Source organism: Aedes albopictus, chromosome 2, assembly GCF_035046485.1.
Source record: "Aedes albopictus strain Foshan chromosome 2, AalbF5, whole genome shotgun sequence".
In the NCBI taxonomy this organism is placed as follows: Eukaryota; Metazoa; Arthropoda; class Insecta; order Diptera; family Culicidae; genus Aedes; species Aedes albopictus.
Window position 1 is genome coordinate 164,328,285 of NC_085137.1, and position 25,777 is coordinate 164,354,061.

At 40.2% G+C, this 25,777-nt stretch overlaps 1 protein-coding gene across 1 annotated transcript; it reads left to right on the forward strand.

Moving 5' to 3' along the window:
* Window positions 1-1,271: 1,271 nt before the first annotated feature.
* LOC115267643 (uncharacterized) lies at window positions 1,272-25,628 on the forward strand. The gene is made up of 4 exons (XM_029874785.2): window positions 1,272-2,124; window positions 15,389-16,336; window positions 16,434-17,246; window positions 25,249-25,628. Exons 1-4 carry the CDS (start codon window positions 1,990-1,992, stop codon window positions 25,417-25,419), a joined length of 2,067 nt encoding a protein of 688 aa, XP_029730645.1. The 5' UTR covers window positions 1,272-1,989; the 3' UTR covers window positions 25,420-25,628.
* The last annotated feature ends 149 nt before the right edge of the window (window positions 25,629-25,777 follow it).

A 25,777-nucleotide genomic window follows, 5' to 3' on the forward strand; every position in this document is an offset into this window, starting at 1 on the left:
TATCAGTAATGTGACTACAACCCATCCATTACGCTTATAGATCTTAAGGCCTTTATTCGCGGAAGTTCTTGGATGCCCTAGAATATCCTTGAATAAAATTACTTCTCTTCAGAACTATGCTCCATGGACCTGTAGGACGCTGAACCATACCCCAAAAATCACCTTTAGGAAACCCCCCATTTAACCCCTCCTTGCCCCCCATATATTAACCCCCCCCCCCCTCCTTCAAGAAACAGACCCCCAACACATCCCTTTCCTGCAGACCTCTTACATCATCATCCGCCTTCACCTCATACCACTTTTCAATTCCCTTGCAACCCTTTCCCATAAATCCCATTTCTTCCTTATAGTAAAAGTTCCCTTCTAGACACTTAGCGCGAGAAAGTTGAAAAAACCGTGTTAATTCGCGAATCCGTGTAAAAAAAAACCGTGTTAATTCGCGAAACCGTGTAAAAAAAGCCGTGTAAAAAAAAACCGTGTAAAAAAAAACCGTGTAAAAAAAGACCTTAGTGTATAGTCGACGCATAGGTCTAAACGGCGCCGCCGCCGCCGCTGCCTCAAATTACTATTCACGCCGCCGCCGGTGGAAACCGCTTCAGCGCACATGTCTGATTTGAATGACCCCTAACATTGAGAGCGTAGTCATCAACAACCATGCGCCTCCATGTGTTTCTTAATCTTTTTAGAAACACTTGGATATTAACCTCCCTTTGGCATTAGGGTCATTTTTTCACAAACCTTACACTACGCCAGCGAGCTGTTCCCAACGTAATGTATTAGGAAGGTTAAGCACTGATTCCGTTGAAAATTTAGTTTATTATCCCGAACGCCAATGCGTTTTTATTTAACTAACGTTTAGAATTTTTCATAAGCATTTGAGAATGGATTTCCTAAGCTTCCCCGTGCTAAAAATGCAGCGCTTCACACACAATATCAACTGTGGTAATTTGCTCCGTAGTCCCCAGAATGAAAACATAATCGCAAAAGCAACATAATCAACGCTAGTGGAGACCCATGATGCTTCACTTTCACGTTATGCTGGCATCGAAAGTCCACCAACACGTGCAACGGGCCATGTGTCTCAACTATAAAACAAACTTCACCCACAACAGAATCGAGCTATCTCTCTGCTCAGTCCATCATGACACGTTGTTGTTGTGTGAAACGCAGTGCTCAGCAATCCCCAACCCAACTCCCCAGTCACCTACACCACCATCCTTGATCCCCATCGCTCCCATTTGAATCAAACTACACTACTCTCGCTCAATTTCACGACGGAATAGTATTCAGCCAACTCACCCACTACAACCTACAAGCAGCGTGGTTGCAGTTTTACATTGTAACTTACTACAGTGTGATGGAGCACCATCAAGCAGCAGCGTAGTCGCACCAAGCTGAGAAAAGAATCAAACTCGTAGCTCGTAGCTAAACGCAATTTATCCACTCAAAAAAAAAAACTACAGATGCAGTAAGCAGAACTGTGGTGTGTAGGTAATGTAGAAATGTACCCAACACTCTCGAATCGCGCTCAATCGTTTGCTCACTCTCGCAGCAGCAACAACAACAATCCGTGGGGCGCAATTTTCGTCGTCAACGATTTTGGGGTGCAACTTTCTTTTAGGGACGTTTTTCGCCTCGAGGACAGTTCATTAGGGTCGTGAAAAGTGGTACAAATTGTGCGTAAGGAAGTTAGAGACCTGCATGTCGAAGAATTTTGATGAGTTTGTCGCTCTGGAGTACGATTTGAAGTGATTTTCTCAGCACAGTCGATCATAAACCTTGAACTATAGCGTGCAGAGCAGTGTGTCCAAGTGGAAGGTATAGCTAGTGCAGCGCTCTAGCGAGTGGTTCACCAACAAAGAAAGCGCGAAGTCCGCAGCATGGTTGTGATAAAGCGTGCATCAGTGATGTAATAGAAGAAGTTTTGTTGATGAACGAACTGAGTTGATTGGAAAGTTTATAAGTTTAGCTTTAGAGAGGACATCAATCATGAGTTTGGCGCTCAATTTCGAACGCAAGTGTCGTACCTGTGGTACAGATATCTTGGAGCTGACGTGCGGAATACCGATCTTCGGCAGTGGACTTCAACTAGATCAGAAAATCCATCGATATCTGGGATTAAATGTGAGTATCCAAAGCTTGGCTTGGTGGAAAATCTTCATCGCCTACAGATTTCGAACTGCGTCATTGGAAAAGCGTACTTTTTTGTCCCACTTACATTCACTTGCATGTTGCTGATGATGATGGTTTGCTATAGTCTTCGAATGCGAACGACGACGATCTCAAGGAACGCAGCGAGAGAGCGAGGGAGAGACGGATGGTTGAATCCTCAATCGGGTGGACGTTGTGCACTGTGTTCAACATCGGTGAGATTGTGTGGGTGGCCTTCAGAGATTCCGAATACGACGAGCTTCGATATCACCACGTTCCCGAGAATGCAACTTCTATGTAACCTGTATGAGCAACAACATTGATTCACTCTTATGGGGAACGTTTCTCATCGCAGGTGACACACACTCGTGCAACCGTCCATCCGTCCCCCCAAGCCAAGAGAACGACCTCCACCAGCATAGGCAGCTCGGTGAAGTCGTGTGGCATGTTTGGTAGCACAGCATGGCTTTGCTCGCGGTGCAATCAAGATATACCTACAAACGCGCGCGCTTATGCTTACTCTCGCGATGTGACTCCTACCTGTTCGGATGTTGTTATTTTGGTCGTTGCCCATTCGTGCATACACGATTTAGTATAGTAAAAATGTGAGGGATTCCAATACCAAGATGAACGAGGGCCCTCTCATTTTGGCTAATGGACCAGTTTCCCCCAGCAAATACGTAGTTACTACGAACGTGTAAAGGCTAGCTGGATTCTCTCAGTCCTCAAGTAATGTTAGGTAGCATGTGTGTTCGCAGTGTGCTGCTGTCCTCCACAACACCTTCCAAAACGGTGAATTTACGTTTGTTTTATGTGTATGGTTGCAGAGCTTTTGCGTGATCGTATTTTTTCTGTTATGGGAAAGAAGAGTGAAGTCTTGTATGTTCTAGAACGGATTCATGCTTATCTTTACAGATTGTTTATCATATAAATCGCAAAATGCATGTTGATGAACTAGAAAAATGGGCACATGTTAACAAGGCGGTAAACACACCGCTGTTCAGAGTTTCTGAGCCTCCATGTGATCCAAGATTCCCGAGACTTCTTTGATCATCTCCGCGTTATCTACATGGTACGAATGCAAAAAATGGTCAGTTAACAAAGAAATTTCTTACTGTTGAAGTGATATTGAATATGACGCTAAGAAACACACAGTGGTGATGAAATCCGGAACAAAGTATTTCCAGTCCCCTTCAGGATCCAAAACTACTGTGCACAGTTTGTGTGCGATTGGTTGCGTTTCCAATTTTAGCAGAACCTGTAAAAACAACCTGTGCTCGAATACCTAAAAATGTAATTGCTATGTTATTCTATACAAAATGCTACGACAAAATCACAATAACAATTGAAGATATATTACCAGAGTTTTGTTCTAACCTATAGGGAAGACTGAGGAGACTTGATCCCTGATCCCTTGTTCCCCCCATATTTGCTCGGAATCAAAAACATTTTTCTTCTAGCATATTTTTTCCAAAACTACTCCTGGACAAACGACTATGTTTTGGCTACAAGTGATATCGATTGTACATTGCGTTATTTTTTAACGGCTGATGGTTTGTTTTTAGTCCTTCAGAAATCTTTTGGGCGATTCCGAAAAATATCAATAACTTTGTGAAAATTGAACCAAATCGAGTCAAAATTTCACAGCACATAGTTTAAATAAAATACTTCCAGTCTTATTTATCCAAATAAGGCTGTTGTTAACATATTTTAATTAATTCAGCTTAGTATACACATCAGTGACATGGGGAGACTTGATCCCTCGATACGGAAGCCTCTATTTACTTGGAATTCTAGTCTATTCAACAATAAAATGTGTCAGATAATTATAACTTTAGTACAAACCAAGAAAAGGGGGATCAAGTCTCCCCATTTTGAAAATACGGCATATCCTTAAAAATTTAAGGAAATCTTACAATTTCAAACACTCCATATTCATCGAAAATACAAGAAAACTTGAAAAGAAAATGAATAGGAAGACTCTGGAATTATGTTCCCTTTAAATAAACCATGTGCTCAAAAAGGGATCAAGTGTCACCCATTTTTGAAAAATACATCATAAGACATGCCTCCATAAAAACACAGTTTTGCAAACTTTAACAATGATTTAAAGGCCTTCTGTTGTGTATAAACTTGCAATAGATGTTTACCTGCCATTTTGTACGGAAATCGGATCCAGTTTTGTGTTTTTTCTTAAAGTTTCATGTAAATTAAGAAAAAGGGATCAAGTCTCCCTTATCCGTGCAGCATCCTATACCGTGTATGCACCAAACTTTGCGCAGTTAAGAAAAATCAAATTTCTAATCGTTATAAAAATACAAATAAACAAATAATATCATGAACAACATGCTCATTGCTCATACAATAGACTAAAGATCCTTCTTTGAGTCTGCAATATTTAAAAAATCATAATATGAACCAAAAAATACTTAAAATAGAAAAACTATTGCATTGCCTTGTTCCTAACTTTGCGCATGCTATGGATTGCTTGAAAAAGTAATCAAAAATACTATTATTTAATGTTTCCTCATTGAACTAAAGTTATTCAGGTAGTGTGCTCTTAACTGATCATTGTTGAAATACTTTGTCCTACGAGACAGGGGCGACGGAGGCCTCCGGCAGTTCTTGAATTCGTCTGCGGTTCGTACTAGGCACCTACCCTGTGAACAATCCAAAATTCATTAGGGGTTTTCCAGTGGGTAGAGATCAAAGGTAAAAGCTTCCTGATAAATGGAGTGATCGTTACGGATAGGAACAATAAGCGATCATTTGAATATGACGTCCATCTTTGGTGGGAGGGGGGTGGGGTTGGAGTTGTCTGAAAAAGTGTGATATGCCATGTATTAGGTATAGGTACTATGAAGTGTGACGGGGTAACCCGGGGGAGGAGAGGGTTCTAAAATTCAAAAAATGGTGGACGTCATATTTGAATCGTCCCTAACATTGACCGCCGGAAAAGCCAAATGAAGGACTGTTCACAAATCACGTAACATTGTAGACAGACCAAGCGTGCCTGCCGTAGTGCTACGGTTCATACAATTTTCTACTAATTTCCATACAAAATTTGCTACATGGTGGAGGCAGGCCTGAAATTGTCAATACAATTGTTACATAATATTTAAATGGTTCATAAGTCATGTATTCACGTTCATCATGCATTTACTGAAAGTGCGCAAAAATTAGGAACACAGTGCAAATATTGGTTCCAAACATTGCGCACCACGATTTACTAGTTAAATTGAGAAAAATATTACGAACTGTGATTGATATTACTAGAATATCACCTTTTTTGTCAATTAACTGCAAAATTAATCATCGTTGCACAGTTTTATCGAGGAAAATGTTGATTTTTAGTAGAGTTACTTCTTGGCAGCCGTGTTAAGGCGAGGCAAATTTTGACGTTTTTGTGTATTTTTTGTTTATTATTCAACATAAACAAAGATTTTATGGTAATATAATTTTCGTCAAATAATGTTTGTGTTTACACAATGCTAGTGCAATGATTAAACTGGTGAAAATGTTGACATTTAGTTATTTTTTTAATTATTTTACAAGAATGCGCAAAGTTTGGACCTGCGCAAAGTTAGATGCGCACACGGTATAGGGCAGTACTTTTGAAGTGAATACTTCGGCACCAACATTTCAAAAGGGCGTAACTGCATTTGGAAGTAATACCTTCTTTCAAAGCTGTAGGTCGTACTGCCTCCCTTACACTCAAACCACCGTGGTTGTCGGAAAGAGGAGAGTTTTTCCCATCTAGTACTTGCTGTGAAAAACATGGAAATCATAACACATGATCCACAGCTTTAAAAGAAGGTGATGATTCCAAAAGCAGTTACGCCCTTTTGAAATGTTGGTGTCGACTTTAAGATTTAAACAATGTTTCAGCACACTGTCTTCAAAGAAGCTGTTCAGCAGATTGATCCTTTTTTGTTCTTTTATCAGGCTAAGACCATGGGTTGGTCCATCTTGCCTAGGTTGATACTTCGATACACGGTGAGCAATTAACTTCAGAATGTATTCACTAGGTGGCGTAAACGTTGCTGCAAAGATTACATAACGCCCCCTTAAACTAGGTAACTGGTTTTGCGAAATTTCGAGAGTTTTGTTTATATCTGAACATACACCATAATAAACAAAAGTTTATCCATTGGAATTACGAAAACACATATTGATTCATCTTTTAAGGCCAACAAAGTGTTTGTTTTATACCAGGATTAGTTTTACCTGCCATTTTTATCCGCACTTCCAAAAACGAGTTACCTTAAGGGGGCATTAAGGGGGCGATATGACCGCGGTTTATGAGTACCCAAGTAACCAGCAAGAATTTAAAATAGCATCTATTCAGCATTATAGTAGTCTTTACGACAAGGCTTTTAATGCTTATTGATCGTACGTGTGCCTATAGTGCTACCCAACAGCAGGTTTTTGGCAAAATAACGGGCTGTCTCAGTGCTGCACCTTCAGGAACGTCATACCAAAATGTCAAAGAATCGTAACGCCACGTCGAGCAAAACAAAACAGTTTTAAGTCTGCTGCTCGCTCTCTCAACATTCCCGCTTCCTTGTCTTTGCACATTCTAGCTGATGTAAAGTAGTATTTTTTGCAAGTTTTGTTAGTTTTTGGGGTTTGAACTTACGATCCGAAGACTACTGAATTATGTTTGCTGCTGAAGTTCTGCTGCACGCTCCAGGATGTGCTACAGCTGCTCCGATGGCGTGCGTTGATTTTATTCCCAATATAAAGAATGGTTGGAAGCCAGCTTCAGTTCCAACACCTAAAACTTGTTTTCAAAAAGATATTCCATAGTGTCCCAAGAAACAGAACTAGCTGAATAGCAGTTTCTTAAGCTTTTTTTTTTTTTTTTTTTTTTCCTCCCCTGTTGGGGAATTTAAGCCACTGCGTCCAATAAGCTGAACTTTTGTGGCAAGTCCCGTTTTGATATTCGCATCTAGCCAGCTTATTACCATGTGTCAAGTAATCAGCTTCTGCCACAACGCGTCGTCTCCCAGTCAGGTGCAATGGAATTAATAAACCCCAAGACCTTCCCAGGTTCTGCAGACCAGATCTCACTGGGTTGCAAGCAACCACTATTTAGAAATCTTTGCCTGCGCATGTATAAAGCACCACAACTGCAAAGCAGATGTTCCGAGGTTTCACGTTCCGTATTACAGAAACGACAGATATCACTCTGAATCTGGCCAATATTTTTCAAGTGATACCTGCTCGGACAGTGTCCAGTTACTAGGCCAGTGTATGTACATAGAGCTCTCTTGTTGAGCTCTAAGAGCTTTTTGGTTTTATAAGCATTTGGTGTTATAAATCGTTTTGACTGATTGCAATTTTTGACATCCATCCAATTGGATATCACCCTCTGCTCAGTCCAGCGTTTCAGGTCCATTTTAATTGTACAGTTTGATATACCACAGAATGGTTCTGGGCCAGCAAACTGTAAATTGGAACCATTTTTAGCAAGCTCGTCTGCCATTTCATTCCCTTCAATGCCGCAGTGACCTGGAACCCAGTATAAGTTTACTGAGTTCCCTTGGCACAGCCTGCGCAGTGAAAGAATGCATTCCCAGACAAGCTTTGAAGTACATTTGTAAGCGCACAATGCTTTTAGTGCAGCTTGACTATCTGAGAAAATACAAATATTTGCATATCTGTATTTTCTCTCAAGGCAGATATTTGCGCATTTCAAAATAGCAAGAACCTCTGCTTGAAACACCGTAGGATAGTGTCCCATCGCCACTGATGTTTGTATTCCAGGGCCGTAGATTCCTGCTCCCGTTTTTATTCCAACTTTTGAGCCATCTGTATAGAATTTGATTGATCCTTGACGAACAGTGGGACCTCCGACTTCCCAATCTGCACGAGTTGTTTCGTGCAACTTGTAAGGAACATCATGGTTCTCCACAGGTTTCATCCAGTCTTTAATCATTTCCATTACTGGCCTATTTTGGAAGTATTGTGAAATGCTCAGGTGACCTACAAGATCACCTGGCATAAACTTTTCAACTCGTTCAAATCTCAGCAATTCCTTCTCTGCTTCTAATTGCACGTACTCGTGCAAAGGTAGCAGATTGAGAATCGCATCTAAAGCTTTTGATGGTGTGCTTCGCATCGCTCCTGTAACAGCAATGGACGCAAGACGTTGAATTTTCGCAAGCTTTGATTGCGTGGTAGCCTCTATTGTTTTTGGCCACCAGACAAACGAAGCATACGTCACTTTTGGGCGGATTATGGCAGTATAAATCCACATTATCATTTTTGGTTTCAAGCCCCACTTCCTGCCAATAGTTTTGGAGCATAACCAGAACGCACTTGTTGCCTTACCGATCACGGACTCAATTTGAGCATTCCAGTTCAGTTTGGCATCCAGAATCAAACCTAAGTATTTGACTCGATCACTAGGATGAATTTGTATCCCTCCAAGCCGAAAAGCTTTTAGGTTGATCTTCCTTCTCCTAGTGAAAGGGACAATTACGACTTTTGACGGGTTGATGCTAAGGCCCTCCTTAATACACCATGAATGTGTATAGTTTAGGGCCCTTTGCATTCTCTCCGAAACAGTTTCGTCATACTTTCCTCTCACTATTATGACTATATCGTCTGCAAAGCCCACAACTTCGAAACCTCTTTCCTTCAAGCTTCTTAGAAGATCGTCTACAACTAAGGACCACATTAGTGGTGAGAGGACTCCTCCTTGAGGGCAACCCTTTGTTGCCCTTACTGTTATAGAAGAACTTCCCAGCTCAGAGGTGATTTCTCCTTTTGCAAGCACAGTATGAATCCAATGTATGATACATTGGTCGAAGTTTTTATTCTCCATGGCACGCTTCATAGATGAATAGGAGGCATTATCAAATGCTCCTTCTATATCTAAAAAGGCGCATAGAGCTATTTCTTTTGCTGAAAACGTTTTTTCCACCTACTGTTACTAGCGAGTGAAGTGCCGTAACCGTTGACTTACCAGATTGATAAGCAAACTGGAAGTCAGACAGGGGATGCTCTTTTATGTAAGAAGAATTGATAAAATCCTTCAAAACCTTTTCCATAGTCTTCAACAAAACTGAAGAAAGACTAATTGGTCTATATGCTTTCGGATGCATTTTATCTCGTTTCCCCTTTTTCGGGATAAAGATAACTTTTACAAGTCTCCATTTTGATGGAACGAAATTCAATCTCAAACTAGCCTTGAACATCTCAATTAGTGATGGAACCAACACCGCTTCTCCGTTTTGAATCAGTGCTGGAAATATCCCATCAACTCCTGCAGATTTAAAAGGCTGAAAAGATCTTATCGCATTTTCCACTCTGGCCTTCGTGAAGATTTCATCAGCTAAATCTGAGGCGGTGTTTACTGTACTATTTGACTCCATTGAGTTTATACTAGCACATCCTTCACCTTCCAGAGATATAGTATCGTTGGAATCCACACTTAGAACCGAACCTGGAAAATGGGTTTCCATCATTAAATCCAAAGTTTCACGAGGAGTTTTGGTAAAAGCTCCATCGTCACGCTTCAGATTTCCCAATTCATTTGCATGATCTTTTGAAAGCGTTTTTTGTAGTCTAGCAACTACAGGAGTACTGTTTATGTTTTCACATGTCAGCTCCCAAGATTTTCTTTTAGATTTTCGTATTTCGTTGTTGTACTCAGTCAGGGCTTTCCTATTCTGAGTCCAATCTCCCGTTTGTTTCGCTCTATTGAACATTTTACGAGAAAATTTTCTTAGGCGATCCAGTTTAAAGTTCCACCATGGCACGTCTCTAGTAGAAGACGATTGTATGGTGGGACAACTGCTGTTAAAGGAATTGATGATACTTTCATTTACTCTTTGAGAAAATGATTCCAACTTTTGGGTTGAATCGATAGTTTCCCCCATTGTAAATGATTGCGAATTCAACAATTCTACATATTGATCCCAGTTTGTCTTCCTGGGATTTCTAAATGCAGTTCTAGAATAATCTCCACCGCTCCAATTGAAGATTATGTGTTTATGATCAGATAGAGAAATCTCATCTGACACGTGCCAGTTTGTGATCTTGTCAAAGATTGCAGCGTTGCACAGTGTTAGATCCAAGACCTCTTGTCTGATTGCATTTAAGAAAGTAGGTTTATCACCATTATTACAAATGTCTATATTGTTCGAAGACAGATACTCCAATAGTGACTCACCTCGACTGTTAATATCCGTACTACCCCAAACCGTGTGATGCGCATTGGCGTCACAGCCAATGATAAACGATTTGTTGTTTTCTTTACAGAATTGAACGAATGATGCGATCTCAGGAGGAGGTACCTCAGGAACATCACCAGGAAAGTAAGCTGAAGCCACAGCGATCTCAGTTTTACCCCTAGTGGTTGGTACCTCTACCATGACCGCAACAATGTCCCTTCTGATAAACTCTGTGATAGGATAACATTTTAACGTTTTACGTACTAGGACAGCAGTTCTGGGAGAATCTTGTTGCTCATCATAAAATAGTTTACTATTTTGTGTCAGAACACCAAGAATCTTTCGTTTATTGGACCATGGCTCTTGAATAAGCGCCACTTCCAGTCCTTCTTTTTTAAACCTTCGACTCAACACAGCAGAAGCACCTTTTGCGTGATGAAGGTTTACCTGTACAAACTTGATTCCAGTCATGAAAATATACATTTACCCACTTTTATTAAGCCTCGGAATTGAGACTTAAGAAAAGTAGCCGATTATCCCGGAGACAAATTAGGTCCACTGCGTCATTGCTCCGTTTAACACAGTAAGGGCAAAAATACTGTGGAGGGTGCCCTGGTACTCCACAGGCACCGTTAGCGGCTAGGTTTTTATTAGACCCCCCTAACCATTCATTCCTAGGCACGGTACGCATTAAGCCGCTTGACACCATGAATTAGGGGTCACCTGTTAGTGGACTCTTACCACCGGAACAGACGGTCCGTAGTGTTATTCTTAGCCAGTTGAAGGAACTGCTACCGACACTACACGGCTATCTAGGCTGATCGGGAATAGAAATTAATATTGATGATCAACTTCTTTCGAGCCCGAACAGCCGAGAGTTAAGCTAAAGTTTGTTCCACTTTTATTCAGCGAAAATGTTTCTTGGGGTATGACTGTAGTGATACAGATTTTTCAAAAAATCATCTGGCATCCCTGGTCGGGACAGAATTTTTATCCTAAGAGTTTTTAAGAAATTCCTTCTAAGATTCTCCCAAGAATTTTCTTTGAGATTTCTTCAAATCATCCTCTAGAGATTCATGCAAGACCATTTCCTTAGCTTCCACAGGGATTCTACTGAAGATTAATTCAGGAATTCCTCAGGGATTCTTTCGTAAATTCCTGCTCGGACTCCTTCTTAAATCCCTTCAGGTATTCCTCCAATCTCCAGAGATTTTTGGGAATTTCTTCAAGAATTTCAGAAAAGGTATTTCTACAAAAGTTTTTTCATGGCGTTTTTCAGAAACTCCTCTAAAGATTTCTTTAAAATTCGTAAACAGATTTCAGAAATCTCTAGAGGATCGTCTGGAGGAATACCTTAAAAAAAAAAGCTTTTGGTGGTACCTTTAGAGATTCCCAGATGAAATTATTTTTTTATTTTCTGCGGGATTCATGGGTAAAATTCCCGAAGCAATTTCTGAGGTTATCTCTGGATTATTCCTCTGGCTAATTCCTACCTGGGAGAACACTTAAAAAAAAACTTCTTCCTCCCTAATTCTCTGTAAAAAATAGTTCCAAGGAAAATTTGCCCGAGAAATTTCTGGAGGGATTCCTGGAGAAATTTTGAATGGTGTTCTGAAACAAACTCTGATAAATGTCTGCGGAAATATCTTAAGAAATTGCAGACAGAGATGTTGATGGCGTTCAGAGGGATCCTTGGAGTAATTTCTGAAGAAATCCTTCAAAGTACTACTGGAGATATCTCTGAAGGAATTCATGAAAGAATTTCTTCGATCATAAAACGAACAAATCTGACTATGGTTTCTCCTCCGTGATTGATCTGAGTTGGTACCAATTGCACTGAGATCCAAATGAATAAGGGCTGGGACACTCCACTTATTCTCAAAGTAATTCAAGCAGCTCATACATTTTTGATCAGAGTGTGCTGGTTGTTGCTACTAGAGACCGAGAGCACCTCTGCGTCTCCACAACCCGCACGAACTGGGGTATTTGTTGGACGGGAAGGAAGGAAGATCTGGGAGTCACCCTTAGGTCGCTTATGTGATCAGGTATATTTAGTGCTCGTAAGGTGATCATTAGGGTCGAGCGGCACAGTTTGCTTTGGTTGCATAACTTGTATGCGTTATATACACTGTGGAAGTTGGAAGGAAGGGAAACGACTTTTTTTAATTCGTTTCTGGTTCTAGCGATGGCTATGAACATATGAATATACATGAGTTGTATATGTAGAGAAGAGAGAGAAAGTAGATAGAAAGATACAAAGTAGGAGGAAAGAGACGGGCCAGGGATTGAACCCAGGACCTACTGCATACGAATCAGAAGCGATAGCCACTACACCACCAAGCCCGTCCCCATGAAAGAATTTCTTATACAATTACTGAACGGATCAGTATACAAAATTTCTGAAGTAAATCTAACAGAAATTAAAAAAAAACTGGAGGAATGTTTTGAAGAACTACCACAAAATGAAGTTTTTGTAGGAAGATTTGAAAGAATTCTTGATAGAATTGTAGAACTCTTTGCATGTATTCATGGAAGAATAGAGTAACTATTGTAGGAGTTACTGCGAGAATCTTTGAAGAAGCTCCTGAAGCGTTACCGAAAAAAATCTGAAAAAAAAAACCCTGACGAGAGGTCTCTATGTATCCTAAGCAATCCCCGAAGGAACTGCTAGATAAGCACTTGGATAAAGATTTAGAAAAATCTCTTGAGAACGTTCTAGAAGCGTTTCTAAATAAATGCCTGAGAGAATCCCTGATTATTTGAAGTTATACCTGAAGGAACCTCTGGAAAAACTAAAGCAATAATTTCTGAAAGAGCTGCTTCAATTTTTAAGAGGAATTTCTGAAATAATCCACTGAAGAATTTCTCAAGAAATTCCAGAAGTATTCCTAGATAAATTCAACAGAAAAACTCCTGGAGCAATTCTATCAGAAATCTTTTAAGAAAAGTAAGGAATACATACACGAACTTATGTAGCAATCTTTGAAGTAATTTTCTTAAGAATCTCTGAAGGAATCCCAAAAGGAATTTCTACAAAAACAATTCGTGGAAATTTTAAAGATGAATCTTTTGAGATATTTCTTGAACAAAAATTCGAAGAACTAAAGCAAATTCCTAGAGAAACTTCTACCAGGATCTCTGGAGGAATCCCTGGAGAAATTTCCAAAGAAATACGTGGACAGGAATGCAAAGGGATATTTGGAGGAAAATTTAGAGGCATTTTTGTTGCAATCGTTCTAGTAAATCCTGCAAAAATATTTCTTTCTTCAAAGTTTCAGAAAAAAATATTATAAATCATGAAAGAATCCCTATAGGAATTTCTGTCAGTATCCTTGGAGGTAGCCGTGATGAAAATTCTAAAGAAGTACATGAGAAGGAACACATTGTAGAAGAATTCTTGGAATAATCTATAGAGGAGTTTTTCATGAAATCATAAAATGAATTCATGAAAGAATGCCTCTTTCGCGATAATTACAAAAATCCTTGTTAAGAATTAGCCAAAGTAAAAATTTACGAATTAAAAACAAGAACTCCAAGAGGAATCCCTTAAATGAACTTCAGAAGAAATATCCACAAAAACTTTGAGAATAATCTCCAGGAGGAATTTCTGGATGAATCCCCAAAACAAACTTCTGTAATTCATGAAAGGAACTCCAGGAAGAATCCTCAGAGTAACGTCCATGAAGAATATCTGAAATTAACTCATGGGGCAATATCCATATGGAATTTATGGAGAAATCTCCCTAGTGAACTCTTGGAGAAATCCCCAAAAGTATATCCTGTACATGTACAAATCTTCAAAAAGATCTCATGGAAAAAATCTCACGAATAAATTCCTGGGAGGGAGTCCTGTAGTAATAGATCTCCTGGGGTAGCCTAGTGAAACTCCTGGTATTTATTAAATCCCTAAGAAAAATCTAGAGGGAACTGTTGCAGAAATCTCAAGAAACAACACCTGGAGGATTCCCCAGATGGAACGCCTGGAAAACCTCCAGAAAAAAAATCAAGAAGGTATTCCTAAATTACAAATCAAGTAAACCGTCTAAAGGAAATTCTGAAGAAATCTGGAGATCTCCTGGAAGATTACCAAGATTGAACACCTGGAGAAGCCCTCTGAAACTGCTTCTGGAAAATCCGTGGAGGGATCCTCTGGAGGAATTTCCTCCAGGAACTGCTGGAGGAATCCCCAGAGAAGAACACCTGAAGAAATTCTCAGAGGGAACTCCTGGTAGATTCCCCAGAGGGAACTTTCTACTAAATTTGCAAATTATTTCAAGAAAAAGTATCTGTAATAAACGAATAAGTGAAAAAAAAATATCTGCAATGATCAATTTATCATCGATTTTCTTTTCGAATTGTTCTGGCACATACGATCAGTTCTTAGATAATCTCCAGTAGAAGACTACTAGAACTGGAATCTAGATCAACAAAAACCATAATGACTTATTGGCCTGCACAATACTCCTTGAAGAAACCCGAAAGAAATTCTTGGTGGATCTCAACGAAGAATTCTTACGCGTATTTTCAAAGAAATTCCTGTTGAAATTTCTAGAAAAATTCCTAAAGGAACGACTAGTGGAATCTTTAAGCTCAATGAGAAACTTCTGGAAAAGTTCCAGGGCAAATAATAGAGAAATAATTTAAGGAACTTCTAGAGTGATTCCTATAGAAAGTTTTGAAGAAATTGTTTGATATAATAATTCATCAGGAATTTCTAAAGAAGCTTCAGCAGAACTACTACTCGAAAAAAATACTGAACATATTTGTAGAGAAAATCTTGCAATAATTCCTTCATGGATACACTGTTACTGGACGAATTTCTGAAGGTAATGCTTGTAGAATATTTAGATATGTATCCTGTATGAATTGCTGCATAAGCTTTTGAAGCAATTAATGAAAGAGCTTTTTGAGCAACTTTTGTAAAGGCATTTCTGGAGATGTGATGGTAAAATGCCATGCTTCATATATTATTTGATATTAAACTACTTTGAACATATTTAGAATAAGGTAACAACAATCAGGTATACTAAAACTACATTGCGTTTTTATTCTAGGTTGCTCTCCACGATGATCTCCCAAAATTCCTTTGCGCCACCTGTTTCATCAAAGTTGAAAGCATCGACAAGTTTGCCATCCTTGCCAAGAAAACCGAGGAAGCCTATCTGGGGTGGTTCAAATGCATCCGTGCCAATTTGGCCAAACACATTAGCCCTCTGCCGCCACCGCTGGCTCCGGTGCGACAGCTGGTCACAACTCCGGCTGGTGCCGGGTCCCCCAAGCCAGGGCTCTCGATTACTCCGAAAATTGATTTTACCGCCCTAAAGCAAGCCGTCGATGAGCAGATCAAACAGAATGATGCTCCCCTGGGTTCGGCTTTGAATCCGATTCGACTGATCAAGCCGGAGATTTCGATCGTTTCGTACAGTGATCTCAAGTTGGGACTGCTGATCAAGGATCAAGAGTTGCTCAAGCTCATATTGAAGGCGCTCCGCTGGGCGGAGCACGATCAAAGGGCCACGTTCGAGGTGTTGATTCAACGGTTGAAGAATACTACATTTAGGGAAATTTTGTCTAATCCGAACCTATTGAAGGACAGTGATCTCACTCAGTTGTTGAAGTCTTACATCGGACAGGAGGCGTTCAATAAGTTCACTAGTGGAAATGGGAATGCTACAACTGGTAGCGGTATCGATCTCGGGAACAGAGGTGTTACCATCAAACCGATCGTTCACATTTCACCGGTAAAGGCAAATCCCGATCATCAGAATAGTGGAGTGGCTTCCACTTCATGCTCCACGGTATTACCGGTTGTGAAAAAGGAGCGCATGTACTCTAATGAAGAAAAAGTGACCCAAATGGAAGTCGGCGTTGATCCCAGCCTCTTTTTGGATGATGAGGAGAGCCAAGGAAAATCGAAAGTGAATGATAGACAAAAGATGGAAAATGTCGTTACGATTCAACTGGTTCCAGCCAAAGAGAGCTGCAAGAAATCGGAGGAAAAGGTTAGTTTAATTGCTTTAAAAATAGCCGGCGTATATAATTGGAAATGAAAATCTTGAATACAGGTGTAGAATTGATTCTTTTCTTTTTTTTTTGTAGATGCCACTGCTAAGTCTATCACGTGACTTTCGCTGCACTCTAAGTTCTGTAAGTCCGGAAGCTCTTTGTAGCAAATCTAACTTAGAGAGTAGAGAAACATCGAACGAGGTGATCAAACCGCATGATCCTCCCTCGTTGGCCACGCCGACCGATAAGAAAATGATAAAAATTCGTGTAAAGAAAAACAGAGAGAAAATTCCACCGCCGACTCTACCAACACCCATCCCGATCAACCCAATTTCTCTCCCAATATCGATTCCACCGACAACGACTATCACAATGATCCCAGCGAAACCCTCTGAAGCAAAACCCTTAGAAGAAAAACCACAGCCGAAAGCCATCAGTCCACCTCCCATCCCAGCGTTGAACTTGCAAAAACCAACCGAGCCGCCGAAAACCCAAAACGAAAAGTCCAAACGGAAGCGTGAAGTCAAATGGACCCTAAAGCTCGGAGGAAACCCAGCCAAACGCACCCGAAGCCAGGTCGGTTCCGCAAAAACCTCAAAACTGTCGTGCACCATCTGCAAAAAACGTTTCCCATCGAAGAGCAAACTGTCCGCGCACATGGAGTTACACCCAAACCCAAAGGTGGATAAATACACCTGCGACAAGTGCGATCGCGTATTCAGGACGGCCGCGAACCTATCGAAGCACAAGCAGTTCCACGGTGGAGAGAAATTTTCCTGCGATCACTGCCGGAAGGTCTACCCGACCAGTAGCATGTTGAAAACGCATAAGTTGAGTCACAGCGACGATCGGCCGCACCGGTGCACCATCTGCGACAGGACGTTCAAGCGGAATCAGGATCTGAAGGTGAGCCAAGATAAAAACATAATCAACAATATTATGCAACAATACCCGGTTTGAGGCTGCCTCTCCATCCTTGTTGACGCCCAATGCTCGCTAGATAACTGTTCTTCAAACACTAATTTTGCCCGAAATACATGCTTAGGTACTGTATCCCTCCAGATTTGGTCACCATGACACGCATGACTGAAATGGTGTACACTCTGTCTAAAGCAACCACGGCCCAAAAGGACCTGAATATGACTTACCCATGATACTTATTGACCCACTCTCGGAATAAACCTGTGGGCCATCCATAAACCACCTGGTCATGTTGGGGGAGGGGGGGGTGGTCTGGGCTCGGGCAAAGACCACGGTCCATACAAATTTAAAATATTTTGTATGAACGAAAGATCACGTGGGGGGGGGGTGTTCGGAATCTCCCAAAAAATGACCACATGGACAGCCCCTGTGGGTTCTTTTTCTTTTGGTGGATCTGCCTCAGATATGCTTCCCTTTGACCGTTGAGACCAACCTGGCAGTTCTATGCATGCCCGTTGTGCCGTGCATGTCGAAACATCCTCCCCCCCATAAGGATGCTAATAGACACGATAGACATTCTACCGGTCGGTGATGACACAGATCGCTTCGTGTGACACGGTACGGTACGCACTAGGCAGATTAGCCTACGTCCTTCATACTTTCCAACTTACCACGACAGCTAACGTAACGTAGTGCCGTGTCCCAAGTATGGACGAGGCGACAATAGTCAGACGCTTGCCCTTGCTGGCATACACCACAGAGCAATTGGAAATCATCCGGGTAGTAAAAATTGATTTACCGGTGAAATTGGCAATTGGGTTTTTAAATTTAGGAAAAATCAATGATATATTTTTGAACGAAAGAGCACCTTTTTCTAAGCCTCTATGATTTTTTTCAGATTTTTAGAACTTTGTTTTGATACCTAAAATCAATTTCAAAAAGATTTATTCAAATCACCTTTTGACAGCTGGGCAACTGCTTGACAGCTCCGCTCAGTACAAAATCCGACGAGGGGTGATTCGACAAATCGCTCCCATATAAATTTCAAATTGATTTTTAAATAGGTTCCCGGGCTCCAAAATTCATGAAAATTTGGATTTCGGCTCAGTTTGGCGTGCAGATTCAGAATATGAAATTATTTCAACATCGCTTAAAAAGTCAATTGATTGAATATTAGTTCATGTCCGCCCAGCATCGTATTCAAAGGACAATACTTTCGAGAGGAATATCTTGAGAATAACACAATATTTTAGCATACTGTCTTTGATGTTGTTCAGAACATCATCACTTCGAAATGGTGGCGTAAACGTTGCTGCAAAGATGGCATGTGACCGCGGTTCATGGGTCCAACTTCAAATGTAAAGAAAATTTGTTCTCCTGACTTAAACCATAGTTTTAAATTATGAAGGTGGTGCCTTCAGTGAAGTTTTTTATACGGATGTGTAAAAAATACATTGGGCATTTTCTTACTAGATAATGCAGTAGTATATTTGATTTGATTCAATAATATCTTAGATTCAATTTTGGTGTTTTCTGGAAATATGTTAATCTGGCCAAATTTAGTCTGGTAATCTAATTATTAGTAAGAAATCGTTTGTTTGATTGATTGATTTAGCTTTATTGTAGAGACTTTAAGCCCTTGGCTGGTTCGTCTCTTAAATCGTTTGAGGAAAGCGTGGGAAAACGATTGTTGATAGTTTCTCTAACTATGCATCCGGTGCAAATAATGCTCTGTCATTTTTCTTCATTTTAAAAGTTTTAAATATTCCCGCAAACAACATAAATCTACGTGATTCAAAAGAGCATAGTATTAGATTACAAGATTGATATCCCCGGAATTCTGGAATGTGTTTCACAGATTATTCCCGAAATTTCATCAGCGATTCCTCCAGGATTCTTTTTGTCACGGGATCCCTTCGGGGATTTCTTCCGAGCTTCTTCTAGGAATTCCTTCCAGAATTCCTTCATTGATATTTTCCGGAATTTCGTTATTTATTTTTACCGAGTTCTTAAGGGATTCTTCCAAGAATTATTCCTGGGATTCCTTTAGAAATTTCTCTCGAGATTCCTTCTGATATTCCTCCATTGGTTTCTCCCTGGATTCCTTTCGGCATTATTTCAGGTATTTCTCCCAAGATTCCTCCAGAAATTTACTCTTGGATTTTATTTTGGATTTCATCACAGATTTCTACCAGATTTTTTCAACATTGATTCAGCTATGATTTCTTTAGGAGTTTCTGTTTAGTTTCAATCAAAGAAGTATCCAGGAATACCTCCATAAATTTATTCAGAGATTTCTCCAAAAAAAATTTCATTGATTTCTTTCGAGACTTTTTTAGGATGTCGGCATTTTACGCCTAATTCCTTTTTGATATTGAATGTTTTGTTTGCGCCCATATTAGTTACCTTGTAAGAGAAAAAAGGAGCTTTGAGATTTTGGATGCGCTGAAGAGCCTCTTTTATTATATACGGTAATTGTTCATGTGATTTTTCACTATTTTTTCCAAAATTTTAAGAAAAAATCACTTTTTCCATACTAGAAAATTCTTATTCCGCCTTCTTCAATATGATAAAATCATTATGATTTTTTTCAATCTTTATGTGCTCTCACAAAACATGGAAAAAAATTACAATTTGTTGGGCCTGCATACCTATTGGAAATTTCTCCTCCAAAGTATAAGAAAACAGCCTACGATTTTTTTTTTTTTGCGTCCTCATATTGGAGTTTACTTTCATTGTTTTGTGCCCTCACACGTGCAAAAAGACTCTGTTATATTTGGATTTTATCCATGAACTATTTCAGAAAATATAAGAAATACTTCAGTGATTCTTTCACAAACTAGGGATACATATGTTGTAATTTATTCAAGGGTATTCACAAATCCTTCAAAAGTTTCTGCACGGGCTGTTTAAAAAATCTATCTATATGAGTTTTTAATTGGAAATTTTCTTTTCTATGAATACCTTTCAAAATTGCTCCATGGGTTACTTCAGATTTTTTTTTCCGTGTTGGGGACATAGTACCACTGCGACCATTAAGTTGATCTACTGTGGTGTACTTCAGAAATTACTCCAGGAACTCGGTTTTAAAATCTTACTTACCTTACCGAAGTGGCCTCTGCTGTACATAGACGGCTACCGTTCCACTCGGTCCATGGCTGTTTGTCTCCAGTTCCGCACTCTGCGTAAGGTCCGCAGATCGTCCTCCACTTGGTCGACCCACCTAGCTCGCTGCGCACCACATCTTCTTGTACCGGTCGGATGACTTTCGAGAACCATTTTAGTCGGGTTGTTATCCGACATCCTGATGACGTGACCCGTCCACCGTAGCCTCCCGATTTTCGCGGTATGGACGATGGTTGGTTCTCTCAGCAGCTGATGCAGCTCGTGGTTCATTCGCCTTCTCCAAGTCCCGTCTTCCATCTGCACTCCGCCGTAGGTGGTACGCAACACCTTCCGTTCGAAAACTCCAAGGGCGCGTTGGTCCTCGCACGTAGGGTCCATGTTTCGTGCCCATAGAGAACTACGGTACACATTATTGACTAATTTAATTCACATGGCTTCACTCTTTAGTATCAGTTTATCCGAGAATCCGTATTCGTGCATAATCTCCCATAGCTGTTCTCTATCGATTGTATCATACGCCGATTTGAAATCGATGAAAAAGTGTTGTGTGGGTACGTTGTATTCGCGGCATTTCTGCAACACCTGGCGGATGGCGAACATCTGGTCCGTTGTAGCGCGTTCACCCATGAATCCAGCCTGATATTGCCCCACGAACTCTCCTGCAATCGGTGATAGACGACGGCATAAAATTTGAGAGAGTACCTTGTAGGCAGCGCTCAGTAGTGCGATCGCGTGATAGTTCCCGCAATCCAACTTGTCGCCCTTTTTGTAGATGGGACACACGATACCTTCCATCCACTCCTCCAGTAATACTTCCTCCTCCCAAACCTTGGTAATGACCCAGTGTAGTGCTCTCACCAGTGCTTCTCCACCGTGTTTTAGTAACTAGCTTGATTTCATCTGCTCCAGCGGCTTTGTTGTTTTCAATCGGCTAACCTCTTCAATCTCTCGGAGGTTAGGGGCCGGAAGTCTTTCGTTTTGTGCCCATACTCCTAGATCTGTTACCACACCACCTTCGGTACTTGCAACGTCGCCATTGAGGCTCATCGTAATGCTGCCGCCATCTCTCGACCACCTCACGCTCGCTCGTGAGAATATTCCCGTGATTGTCTCGGCACATGTCGGCTTGTGGCACAAAGCCTCTGCGCGAGCGGTACAGCTTCTCATGGAATCATCGCTTCGCGACCTCGGTCTTCCTGCTGGCGCTTCTTCATCCGGAATACTGAGTTCTGCCTGTTCCGCGCCTGTCTGTAACGTGCCTCATTCGCTCTCGTACGATGTTGCAGCATTCTCGCCCATGCTGCATTCTTCTCGTTTTTTCAACTGTTCACATTCGCCGTCGTACCAGTCGTTTCTATGATTCGGAGTCGCGAAGCCTATTTCTGCAGCCGAGGTACTACCTATGGCGGATCGAATGTCCCTCCAGTCATCTTCAAGTGTAGCTGCGCCAAGCTGCTCTTCCGTTGGTAGGGCCACTGCTAGCTGCTGCGCGTAATCCTGAGCCACTTCTACGTTACGCAGCTGCTCGATGTTGACGCGGCGTTCGACTTCGACGCGTGGTGATAACTGTCGAAAGTTTTGAGCGCACGTATACAGCAACTAAGTAGTGATCCGAAATCTATATTCGCACTGCGGCATGTGCAGACATTGGTCATGTCCGAGAATTACCGTCGATTAGAACGTAGTCGATTTTGTTTTCTGTTTGATGGTCGGGTGATCTCCAGGTGGCTTTGTGGATATCTTTGCGGGGGAAGAAGGTGCATCGGACTACCATACCACGGGAGGCTGCAAAGTTTGCACATCGGGTTTTTCTGAAGATACTGGTGAAAAAAGCTTTTAAAATCTACCAAGCTTTTTTCACCAGTTTCATCGGAAAAAAACTTTTAAAGATTCTTTAGGAAATTTCTCCAAGATTCCTTTCAGATATTTCCTCAAAACTTGCTCAAAAATCTTTTAGTTAAATTTCCATGGGCTCTTTCTAAAACATCGCCGGGATTGCTTTAAAAATTCTAGGGATTTGTTTAGTATTTTTTTCGGAATTTTCTCTAGGCATTCCATCCGAGTTTTCTACAGAGATTGCTTCAAATTTTTTTTCAAAGATTCTTTCATAAACCGCTTCCAGTAGTTTCTTCACAAAATCTTCCAGAGACTACTTCTGAAATTCATACAGGTATATCTTAAAGAAGTACATTAGTAATTCGTTAAGGAATTGCTCTATGGATTCCATTAAAAGTTACCGCATAAATTTCTCCAGGAACTTCTTCAGGGATTCATCCTGCTGAAGTTCCTCCAGAGATTCTAACATTATTAATTTCAGTAACTCAGGCAGGAAACCCTCTAGAGATTCCTGCTGGATCTCATACAGAAATTCCTTCAGAATTTCCTCTAAATATTCCTTCATGTTTTCCAAGAAAACGTGCCCTTGGAATTCCTTCAGAATAATGTTCACAGAATGCTCCAGGAATACGTTTAGAAAATCCTCCAAGAATTTTATCAAAGGATTTCTCCTGAGATTTTCATAAAAAACCCTCAATAAACATTTCTGGGAATTCCACCAAGGGTTTCTCGAAGAGTTTCTCCAAATACTTCCCCAGGAAGTTTACCAGAAATTTCTCCTGAAATTCTTCAAGAATTTTCAATGAACTTCAATTATTCATCTAGAGATTCTTTCACAACTACTTCTGAGATTTATGTATGTACAATTCTTTGGAAAATCCTTAATGGATTCTTTCAGAAATTTGTGCTCGGATTCCTTCAAACATGTCTTCAGAAACTATTTTAGAATTAAAGAATATCTTCGGGAATTTCAGCAAGGGATTTTTTCGAGAGTTCTTCCATGGAGTTGTTCAGATATTCCTCAACAAATGTCATTAAAAATCCGTAAAAAGCGTTCATTCAAAAATTCCTTGAGAAATTCATTCAAAAATTCCTGCAAAAATTCCTACAAGGATTTTTTAGAAATTGCCTCTGATGTTTTGGCAGAAATGTCTCCTGGGATTCCTTCAGAGATTCTTGCAGGAATTGTTTCAGGTATACCTCCAGGGATTTTTTTTTTTTTAGTTTTCCCAGAAATGGCGCACAAAAAATACTGGAAGAATTGTCCAAATAATATTTTTTTAGAAAATCCCTGGTGGATAGTCTGAAGGATCCTCTCAAAAACTACTGGTGTTACCTATGGAGATTCCTAGGAGAAATTCTTGAAAATTTTCTAGTTTCTAGATGAATGCCTGGGAGAATACCTGAAGAAACCTCTTCAAACTCCAGAAAAAAAACACCATGAGAAGCTTCTGGAGGAACCTTGGAAGTAGTTATGAGGAAAACGAATGCAGAAATTACAGACAAAGGTACTGGTGGGGTTCATGAAGAACTTCCTCTACATATTTCTGAGGGATTCCGGTAGTATTTTTTTTTTAAGGAATCCGTGGAAGACCTCGTGGAAATCTCTTTTGAGGAGTTCTTTGGAGAATTTTTGAACAAGAGCTGAAGGGATTAGTACACAAAAGTCCCTGAGGAAAATTTCAAAGGAAATCCTGCAAAAATAAATAAAAATCTTGGATGACTTCTTTACACAAAGGAACCGCTGAATAAAATCTGAAAAAATGCATTTTTAAGGAATTTTTGGAAGAATTCCTGGTACAACTGAGAGCTCTTTGCAGCTATTCATAGAAGAATTTCATGTAAAATTTCTTGAAAAATGCCTAGGAAAGAATTCTGGAGAAGTTTCTGCAGGAATTGCTGAGATAATTTTTAAAGAAATTGCTGAAGCATTTCCGGAAAATTTTCTGAAAGAATCTTTGAAGAAATGTCTGAATGTATTCTGAGCAAATCCTGGAGCAATGCCTGGAGGAAAACCAGGAAATACTTCTTGAGGGTTTATCAATTGAATTTCTCAATAAATGTCTGAAACAATCCCTGAATACATGGAGTAATTCATGAGAGGCTCTGGAGAAAAATCAACAATATTTTTTGAAAGAGCTAGTGGAGAAATTTCAGAATTTCTAAGTGAAATCCTCTGAAAATGCTCCTGGAGTTGCATCTTTTGATGAAATCTTTGAAGGAATTCCTGGAGAAACCCTTGCAGTAATCACTAGAAGAATTTCTTGAAAAAATTCTAGAAGAAAAAGAAATCCAAAAAGAAAACTCCTGGAAATCTGATAATCTTGCATATACACGAACTTCTTTAACCATCCTTGAAGGAATTTCAAAATGAACCCCTGAAAGAATTTCCTGTAGAACCCGTGGACTAGTTTCGAAGAATTAAAGAAGAAATTCCTGAAATAATCTCGAGAGGAATCTCAAAGGAATGCATCGATAGGTATGCATTCAAAAGGGATACCTAGGAGAATCTTTGGAGAAATTCTGCTGAAATCATTCTAGAGAAGCTTGCAAAAATCTTCTTTCTAAAAAAATTCCGGAAAAAATTGGAGAAAATTTTAAAGGAGATCATGGAATACATTCTAAAAAAAAACTCGGCGGGTCTTTTAGGAGAACTCTTGCTAAACTTATGAAAGGTAGGTTCTGCGACCATTTGGGCAGAGGGACCTATTGGTTCCCACAAATGGTCCTAGACCCTACTCCTGCATAAATGCCCCTTCCTCGATAGTTACAGAAACATTTCTTGAAAAAATAGTTGATGGAGTGGTTTCCCCGGAAATTTTTAATTAGGCGCATGGTTTTCATGGAAATTTGAAATTCTTCATTAGACGCAATATTGAAGTAATTTTCATGAAGGAGTACCAGTATAGGGGCGCAGCATTTAGGAAACCTTGAGTAACACGCACTGATTTTAACATGACAGCACTGGAACTATAAGATTATTCTAATCTGATATATTAAAAAAAAAAACAATTTATCATTCCAGTTCCACCTGAACCAGCACACCGGATCGCGCCCATTCAAATGTCCACAATGCCCGAAGACGTTCGCCAGTTCGGGTAATTGCTTTTCCCACCGCAAACGCATGCATCCATCCGGGATAACCGCAGCGGAGGAGAAAGAGCACGCCCATAAACCCCCAGTAAAAGTGCAATGAACATTCAACAATAATTATCTCTGTAATATAATGCAGTAGGTAAATATTAGGACGTGAAATATTTGGATCTTGAACTCGAACGTTAAGCTACCCCCAGCCACTGTGATACAAAGTACAATGATGTAAATAACTTATCCCCGATAAAAATGTTGAGTTTTTGAATTCTATTTAAGATATAATTAATTGTCGAGGAGAACGACACTAGTTTTGCCAAGCCCAAAAACCCCAAAATGCCGGAAAAAGTTGAAAAAACCGGTAAAACCCGCAAAACTTTTTTTGCGGGTTTTAGCGACTTTTTTTTACCTTTTTCCAGCTTTTTTGAGGTTTTTTGGCTTGGCAAAACTAGTGTCGCTCCCCC